The sequence below is a fragment of the Gavialis gangeticus genome, unplaced genomic scaffold, assembly GCF_001723915.1.
Source record: "Gavialis gangeticus isolate Ggan-Ray unplaced genomic scaffold, GavGan_comp1, whole genome shotgun sequence".
In the NCBI taxonomy this organism is placed as follows: domain Eukaryota; kingdom Metazoa; phylum Chordata; order Crocodylia; family Gavialidae; genus Gavialis; species Gavialis gangeticus.
Window position 1 is genome coordinate 116,165,382 of NW_017729022.1, and position 9,831 is coordinate 116,175,212.

General features: G+C 40.6%; 1 protein-coding gene across 3 annotated transcripts in view; it reads right to left on the reverse strand.

Moving 5' to 3' along the window:
• Positions 1-9,831, reverse strand: part of CUNH12orf4 (chromosome unknown C12orf4 homolog) — a 40,284-nt gene that overhangs the window by 8,585 nt on the left and 21,868 nt on the right. For 2 of the 3 annotated variants that reach the window (XM_019516016.1, XM_019516015.1), the window contains exons 10-12: positions 9,074-9,148; positions 6,331-6,533; positions 2,103-2,160 (exon numbers count right to left, since the gene is read on the reverse strand). In XM_019516016.1, the coding sequence (XP_019371561.1) occupies positions 2,103-2,160; positions 6,331-6,533; positions 9,074-9,148 (336 nt within the window). The remainder of the gene's footprint in view (positions 1-2,102; positions 2,161-6,330; positions 6,534-9,073; positions 9,149-9,831) is intronic. The other variant, XM_019516017.1, reaches the window with a different exon arrangement.

A 9,831-nucleotide genomic window follows, 5' to 3' on the forward strand; every position in this document is an offset into this window, starting at 1 on the left:
CCCTGCACACATTGGCTCTAGCAGCGGTGATTGGGGCCTGAGGGCTCATGGCAAGAACCCCCCCGCACAGTGAGGGGATCACCCCCACCACCACCTGGCACCCGCACCAGGGTATTGTGCACTGCCTGGGAGCTGGGGTGGCTCCACCTGTCAGCCAGAGCTCCCAGTTTGATTCCCCAGCTCTCTATCATTCTCCCAGCTTTTCCTAGGGTGTGTAACCCCTGGATCTGCACATAGGGTTTCAGCAGGCTGCTGCTGCCAGCTGGGAAAATAGACTAGAGCCACCGCCATCCCCAGCTGACAGCAGCATCCTGCATCATCCGGGGGCCTGTGCCCTGCGGGAAAAGCTGGGGGAAGTGATCAGAGAGCTGAGGAATTGAACCGGAAACTGGGGGAGTGTTCAGGGACCTTGACATTCCCCCAGCTCCTGGGTCAATTCCCCAGCCCCTGGGTTGGAAGTGACCTCAGGAACAGATCATTGTCACTGGCCACCACCTACAGATGTCAATAGCCCAGCTCTGAAACATCCAAATTATTTTGGATGGCCCCTTTGTTTCAGAGCTGTTTCGGAGCCCCATGTTTCGTTTTGGATTAAGCGTTTCAACCGTTAAAACATCCAAATCTGAAACTAAATGAAACAGCTGCTGAAATTTTGCACAGCCCTATGGTGCACCCTGGAATGCTGAATTTGCAACCAGGTATGGTATGACTAGAAACAGACTGACAGATTGGAAGCAGTTCAGAGAAGGAAAAGAGGAAGTGTAGGTAGGATTTATTATCAAAAAAAGTCTTCATATATAAAACCTGGCTAGGTGACAACATGGCATTATAAGACAGGGATTGCCAAACTATGACCCATGAACCCAAAACAAGCCCATGGTATATTACTGACAAATAAAAGTACACTTTTGTTAGCACAGTGTGTAGTTTTCTAATTATGGGTCACAGGCATGTTATACAATTATGACTATGTAGTACATACTAAGGGGTAGCTACTTCACTTCTGGTGGAGGGAACATAACATGTTACAGGTGTCTGAAGCACTTGACCACCAAAAATGGGAAGAATTATTTATGGGGCACAGAAGTACTAGGAAAGTAAAGGCAAAGCTAAGACTCAGTAATCAGAAAAACTCCCAATGGTAAAATGCATTAGCATATAAAATAACAAAGAAAAAATAGTGGAGTCCCCCATTAAAAAAAAAAAAATGGAGGCAGGTGGGAAAGTGGTTGAGCTACTTGACAGTGTATTTCAAGGACCAATTTGGCACTAGTATAGAGATGGCTTGAAGCTATCTTGTGTCCCTTTATAGCATCTGATGAACCAAGTCCACTGCTTACAAAAGCTTCTTTGATTTAGTTTATAAAAGGTACACATCTACCCCAACTGCAGGCTGACATAGCTATCTCTTTGAAGCCATCTATCCATCTGTGTATGTCCTAGGATTTTCATGTCTTAACATTACATCCCCTCCTCCCCCCAATTCTGAGACAGCAGCAGCTGTTTCAATTAAGGTTTAAAAATTTATTTAAAGTGTATTAAAGTTGTGCTAGAAGTTCAGCATTTTTCTAGCTCTCCATTTTCATTTCCTTTTGTTTCTCTCTTGCAAAAGGTAAATTTGACACACTTCCTGCGAACAAAGGACATCTAGAACAGGACTGTCCAGATTCAAAGCAGCTAGATACATGCCTCATGGGCTGCACATCACAGGGGTAGCACTAGTATGGACCACAGGGCCTTCCAGGCTGTACGCCTCACATGCGTGCAGGCAACCCCACACTCTACGGGACTGTGAGTATGTGGGAACAGACACTCCCATGCAGCACTACACACTGGTTCACCTTTCCTTGCAGACTCCCCTGTGGCACTACACTGCATGGGTGCTCTGGGCTGCCAACTCCCCTGGCACTGCAAGCTGCAGTATGCCATTCTGCCCTGCCCAGTGGGTGTGGACATATAGCAGAAGCCAGGGGTGGGAGAGGGATCCTTAAGCTTTCAGCTGCTATTACAACTGGAGTAATGGGGGCTTCATATTAACCCCTTGTGAGCTGCATGTGGCCCATAGCTCTGATCTAGAAGAATAGGTGAAATGTAATACTAACCTTTGACACACTTGAATACCAGCTCTGCCCTCTTTAAGCACCATGGTATAGTCATTTCCTTAAAAAGAAAAAAAAAAAAAAAGTAATTTTACATTTTAGTGCAACCAAGCAACAACACGTGACTGAAGACAGAGCATTGTTTGTTGTGGCCAGGCAGTTTATTTTAAATCAGGTTTTTGAAAATCACTCCCAATTTATTTTTATGACCTATAGTATTACAAGTAGGGACCTACTTAAATTGCAGTGATGCAATTTTCATGGAAATCATGAAAAACGGTGATCTCTACAAAAAAGGGACATTGGCCACCTTTCCCAAAAACCCAACCAAAAAACTGTAATGAAAATAAGATACTGGCTCTTCAGTGGGAGCCAGAAATTCTTGCTGCCACTGCAGCTCAGTCTCACATCCTGCCCAGGAGGTGAAGGTGCCGGCTGGTGGGACAGCATGAAGGACAGCCGCCAAGATGGTGACTACCCCCTCGTGCCTCTCCGCTAATTAGCGCGAGGGGTGGGGCTGCACAAACAGCAGCCAGAAATCAAGATGGCAGCTGCCCCCTCATCCCTCTCCCCCCCTCCCACCCCGAGGCCTCTCCACCAATCAGTGCCAGGGGGCAAGGCTGCTCCCAAATGACCACGAAAATTGGCTCTTTGGGCTGTGACCAAGTCATGAAAATTGCTTTCATTTGCTGAGAGTTAGGTAGGTCCCTAAATTATGACTTCCATGTGTACACATTTGTTAAAAACTATTTTCTCTGAACCCAAGTCCCCTTGAATCTCAGACCACAGTGAGACCAGGTTTACCAGTGTTTCAGTTTTTCAAACAAGACTGAAGCCATAAAGCAAACCTGAGTTTCCCAAACCATCCTAGAAATGTTGCATACCTTATGGATGACAAGAGCTCAACCACTATTTTAAAGTACTAGAAGATACTATTGAGTAAGCAGTAAATACATTTTAAAGGTGAGCTTTTTGAAAAGGGAGACCCAGGATTGGTGATGACAGTACTGTTCACCCAACATGACTACCTTCAAGGGTTGCTGGAAACCACAGCTCCCACCTACACTATATCTAGAGCATCTCCCCATCCCCCTACCATAAAATAGAGACTATATGTAAAACCAACATTTAAAAACAGTTCTCATGATGCAAATCCTCACATCTGTTTTCTTCACATCTGTTTGCTTCACCCTTCAGTTACACAACACATGAAATCAGATAGCACAATGCTGGACAGCAGAGTATTTTCTTCAAGTTTTCCGGAAGAAATACTGGGTCTCCATTGTAATTTATCTGCCCACACAAGCTTCTTGTCACATGAAAGGTAGGCGTTTGCTGGTAGTTTTGATCCCTGTTTTGGCTTAGGTTAAAAACCAGAGTCTAAAAAGAAAGGTCCTGTTGCCTTGAAGGCAAGTTAGCAGCACATTCTGTAGTCAATATGGAAAGTGAGATGATGCCTTAAAAGGATCAATTGAAGCAGCAGGATATGACACCAGTTCTTGGACAGTTCTAGAGGGATATAGATGTTAAGTGTTGTGGGCACTAAGGGAAATAACAGGTTGAACACAGAACACCCATTAATTCAACCCACAAGAACTCAAAATGGATTACAACTTGAATCACTAGTGTGTCATCTTTAAAACTGATGCTCTCATTATTTCACCAGGTTAGGAATATTATTTTTACATGTAAAAATGTACTCTGATGCTGTCCTTATGATTGAAGATTAGATGGACACTGGTCTCAAGTGCAGGGACACAGGACAAGAAAGGTTTGAGTTTACTAGTGTCAATCTAGGGAGGTAGACTGCTTGGGAACCTTGCCTGTAATTAGTAACTCCATGTCACCTATCCTTGTATCCAAAAGGATAATATAAAAAAGAGAGAGCTGATTTGTTAGTAGCAGGGCTGTTATTCCTTTTGCTCATCAGAGCCCAAGTTTGTTGGTAAGTCTTGCAGGACTTCCTACTTACTTGTTCTAACTGGCAGATTCAAAATAGTGGGTCTGGTCACATGCATTTTAAATATGCACTTAAGTCTTTGCAGAAACTGGACTAACAGGGGTCCTAAGTTCCTAAATAGTTATTTTTAACTGGACTTCTGCTTTAGTATCTGTGTATTGTAACAAGGAAAAGGTTTTTAGGATTCGGTCATAGTAGATATGCCCCAAATAAAATGCCTTCAATAAAAACATCTAGTTAGAAGCCATTTAACTAGATAGGTGGAAGGGAAGGAAGAGAAGAATGTATACTACAGTTTTTTTTTCTAATTTTCCTTTCCAAAAAGGAGTATTTTACATTAAATGTAATGATCACAAAGAGGCACCCATTAATAGACTTGATGAGGTCTGTTTTTCTTCAAACAGATATACAAGCAGCAGCAATGGCGTCTACACTAAAGCTATAAAACAAAGGTGCAAGTTGCATTCAAATGGTAAGTGTGAACATCTGGCTATTAGCTTTGTTTCATCCCTTGTATCAGTTCACCTAGGATATATAACAGCTATCAGATGACCAAGTAGTTCTTGCCTGGTCTTGGCTTAGCTGGCACTGTTACAATCCTTTCAGATCAGAAGTCTTCCAGCCATTCATTTCTCTTTCTCCCTCTAATTTCTTAGATGTGGGTTTAAGTGCCTGGCAAATTGTACCATGCTTTATACTAACGTCACAGTAAAGGAAATAGTAACATTCTGCCACCCTCTCCCCAAAGTGACATGCATTTGCTTTATACAAAGGTCCCCATACAAGTGAGATATTATACCCTCCTTCAGTTTGATAAACTCATTGCCATCCTTGAGTTAAATATATATTTCACGTCTCCATCTACAAAAACAGAATAATCTCTGGGAGAACAAAAGAAAGCTCATGATGAATGCCTGTCACAGTGAAACATCCAAACATCTTTGCAGCTGTGCTACTGGTTAACCACTTTACAAAAATGTTTTTATGTAGGTGGTAAACGGCTTCAAAAAACAAGGCACTAAAGGCACTAAATTCAGATTTAGTTCAGAGTTCAGTAGTTTCAGATTAGCATTTAGAAAGGTAATATTGTTCATTCTTCCCTCCATAAGGAATTATAGAAGTTTCAGGTTTTAAATAAGGTCAGCCAGCTGCAGCAAACTGTTTGTTATCAGTGTTTCCAATGCAATTTACACTTTTGTTTAAATTTATATATATCATGCAGGTCATCAAGTTTATTCTGCAAACATTCAAACATGAAACAAATAAGGGCTTATTTATCAATTTTAAAAGACCTACACAATCATTTTATAGTCTTCAAATTTCATACAATACTATAGTATCCTTTAAAGTAGGTATTTTATAAACTGTTCATGTAGTCTGAAACTTTAACAAAAAATGTTAAAACAGGAAAATCCACAATACATATGTCACTGAATGGTTTCCTTTCCTCCCTATTAAGACTTATTCCCAACAGTTCCTTGATTGGGTAGACCCTTAAAACCACATCAATTAAAAAAAAAAAAATTGGCATGATTGCAGGTCTCAATAAGTAATTTCAAAGGTGGGGGAGGAGAAAATGGTGTCAGATTAGGTTTGGATTCATGTGGGCAATTTCTTTATTGGATACATCCATCTCAACCCTGCAGCTGGTTCAATAAAAGAGAATCACCCATAAAATTCTTGCTTCTTCATATTTTTCCTGGACCATCACAGCAAAATCAAATCTCAACATTATTAGATTAGGTTTCATTTTTTCAATGTTCATTATCCATGACTAAACTTGTGTTTAAAGTATTGTCCGTTAATGCCTACTTCAACATTAACAGAGGGGTTTTATTTCCACAGCTAGATCTTGCACTGTAACAGGACTTGATCCTTCTAGGAGACAAATGCACAGACAGATTTGCCCACATGGAGTCCCATAAACTGCAGATGCATGCAGAGTACACATTAAGCATCCATATTAATGGTTCTTTTTGCAGGATCAAGGCTGTATTTGTTCTTAAAAGGCACAAGCAATGCTACATTTAAAATTGTAATTTAGGGCCATTTCCTAAATATAAATAAATACAAAGAGCTAAACAGTGGCAGACAGCTCTAAATATCTCATATCTACTTTTGATTTTAACCATTTTTCAACCGGAAACTGACACTGATGAAGCATTATAGCTACTATATACCCTCTCAAATTGGCTAGCAGCTGTTGGAGAGTATTACCTTTCTGAATACCAATAAAGCTAAAAACACATACAATTTTTTTGGTTTACTTACTTCTGACATATCATGTACTAACAGGAGAGGGATACTAATTGTAGTAATGTCATGTGTACAGCAGACTTTGAGAATATTTCTGAGGCCCATGATTGCAGGGTCACGAGCAGTAATGTTACCAGATCTCACGTTGTCATCCACGCAGAGATGAAAGGCAACATGAATTTCAGAAAGATTTGAATGACGTGTGATGTAGAATTCACCTGCAGAACAAGGCAATAGACAAAGGAATCCATCATGCTTGCGATACAGTGTTCAATACAAAAATCAACCTGCAACAGCTGTAAGCAGCACAGTGGGAATAACAGTGGAAGTATTTAACATTAATTGGGGTCCTCCGCTAGTCAGCAGTGAGGGTGTGGGGCAAGGGGCGAGGTGCATGTGAGGGAACATGCAAGATTAAAGGGACCAGCACACTCTACTTCCACTGTTAATTTGGTAGATCCTTAATCATAATAGTTGATGGGTGACACTGCATAGCAGCTCTTCTTCTTTACAAAGAGTATGTTTGTCCATAGCCTAAAAAACTTAAGAGCCTATGAAACATGATACCTTCCTTTGCTTGGCTAGGGACAGAAGTACAGAAACTGGTATAGGTGATCAGAAACCAGTTCAAATCTGTAACACGAGAAGTTCAGTGCACATCAACCACTTTCAAAATGTCTGAAATCAGTTTAAGATAAACCTGGAGAGATGTAGTATCAGACTTCTGTCCCAGATCCCCTCTAGATTCAAGTTAAGTCATAGTGCCCCAGCATCCCAGGATGCTTTGCACCTATCCCACAACCCCCTCCCCACCCCTTGTAGGGTGGGCGGGCTAGCCTTGGCCCAAGCTGTCTGCTCCAGCCAAGCAGGAAGGTGTGCCTTAGTGTCCCCCGGCTTCTGGCCTGGGACACTACAGACATGTGGCTGCATTTCCAGAATCAAAAGTGAATGTCTGTTCAATCTGTGGAGCTTAGACCAACTTGCAAAGATTGAACTAATTCAGCCTTGGGCTCTTTCACTGTCTGTACTTATTCTTTCTGTTCAATCTAGACAGTTCCTTGCTATTTAGTCAGTGGATAGACAATGGATAGATGGATGTGACCTACATATGGTAGGAAATAATATAATGTGGAAGACAAAGAAGGGGGAAGGAGATGTAACACTCAAAAATATATACGCAAGCACTGCAGAGCAGACAGATGTGGGAGGAGGAAATGCCAAAAAAGGATGAGTTAAAATAAAAGATGCAAAAAGCCTGTGGGAAAGAGAGTGGGTACAGATTACTTAAGTGCGGAGCATACATGAAGGTGCAGATACCAAAGATCAGAATTGAATAAGAATTTATAGCAGGGTAGGATTAACCAAGATTTGTTTTTAAAAAAAGAGCCCAAAGCAACTGGTTAAGATACACTTCTAAACTTGGAGGAGAAAAAAACAAACTAACAAAACACACAGCTTTATGCTTACAGCAGAAAAAGAAACAAAGAGCAGCAGAAACTTGGCTCATGAAATAGATCTGAAATTTGCAGCAAGATAAGGAGACAGCAACCCACACTAAGATGCCAATGCAACAAACTGCAGCCCCAATAATCAGGATGATGATCTGTGCCTGCTCAAATCTCACACAGGATCATGGCCTAATTGCAAAAACAGGGGACAGGAACAGCCTTGTTAGGACATAACATTACCACGAACTGTTTCTTTTTTTTTTTTTAAATGGATACTCTCAGGCAGTGTAGAAATGGATCACACCATTTGGTAAGACTGTCATCTCTCCTGCCTCTGCTCATGTTATTAAATTGTTTTTAATAAGTAGCTGATGGAAGGGTACATGAAAGACCAGAATATAAGCAAGTGAAAACTCAGGAAAAAACAGGGAAGTAGATGCCTACTCTAAAAAAAACAACAACAACAACAAAAACAAACAAAAAAAACCAAACAAAAAAACCCAAACCTGTTCTGCAGTAAAGGAGGGAAGAATGCTTGCAAAGGGAGGTCAAAAGGAAGTGAGAAAGGTTTACAGACTGGGCCCTTTGTTTCTGGCAGGCTAATTTCTCCCTACTTACACAAAAGTAGAAGTTATCCTTCAAGGTCTGTCCAAAATAGCTTGTCCACTAGATAGTTAAACTAAATCTCCTTTTAATCCTATAGGAAAGGATCACTAGCTTTGGCTTAAGTTGTTCCACAACTCCGTTCCGTTACACAGATTTAAGATACCCCATAACGATGTCAAGTTATCCGTCTGGATGGTTATTTAAACAGATAAATAAAGCTTTTTTCCTTCCCAAAAGCAATGCCAATGTGTGCAGATCTTCAAATAATTGCTATAGATAACTTCCTTACTGAAAGGATAACCTGTAAGAGGACATAAGATCATATGCTCCTACATTCCCATGGACCATTCCTATGCTTAAAATCGTGCTCAACTGTAAATATTTTGTGATAGTATGCAGAACCAAGTATTTTTAGATAATTATTTGCAAGCCTTATAAATTACTTCTTCACCTGATTTACAACAGAAGTCTAAGGCATAGGGACAATAAGCGACTTGCCTAACATCACAGGGTGACTCCATGGCAAAGCTGGGACTAGAAACCAAATGTCCCAACACCACAGTCTGTGCTATACCTACAAGGGCATCCTTCCCTTGCGTTTAGTTATCTATATCTCTATCTTCCTGAACATAAAGTGAATGCTAGGGATAAGCATAAAAACAGGTTTACTTAAGAAAAAAGAAATGAAAAACACTGAATCTCACCTGGTAAAATATTTGATTGGTTTCGTTCAATATTCTTGGATTTATCTTCACTTCCACCATCTCGGTTTAGTGAATCTGTAGTACAAATATTAAATATACTGTATATGGACTGCCTTAACATTACCGCATTACCAAGCTGAAAAGCTTCAGTAGTTTCATGTGTGCCATATTCTAACAATTTAAGAGCCGATCCAAAGTGCACTGAAATCAAAAGTGGTCTTTACTGAGTTCAGTGGACATTGAATCTGGTCTTGAATGTAAATAATCAACTTTGACCTTAACCATCACACTCAAGATAAAATAAATACAAAAACCAGATAACTCAATATTCTTCACTCCTCCTCATCTCTAGCCAGAAGAGACAGACCCGAAAATGATAGACCTTGTATTTAAATATTGGGAGATTCTTGATAAATACTGCATTGGGACCTTTCATACAGTTACCCTATTGCAGGGTGCACAACCTACAGCTGACATGCAACTTGCTAGGGCAATCCCATAATTTTTTTAAAAAGTGTTTTATTGAGCCAAAAAATTGGAAAATAAGACAGCAAGTCCCGTGTCCTTACTGAATAGTGATTCAACAATCTGTGCATGCCTCCCCCCACTTTCTGCAGTCCATCAAGAGTGCACCATGCAAATAGACCTCATTAAAATCTGTTGTATAGCCTTGCCCTAGACTCTTACTACCAGTTCTCTCACCCCTTTAGCTCTTAAGCTTTCCATGCATTTCTAATAAGACTTTATTTCCAGGGGGG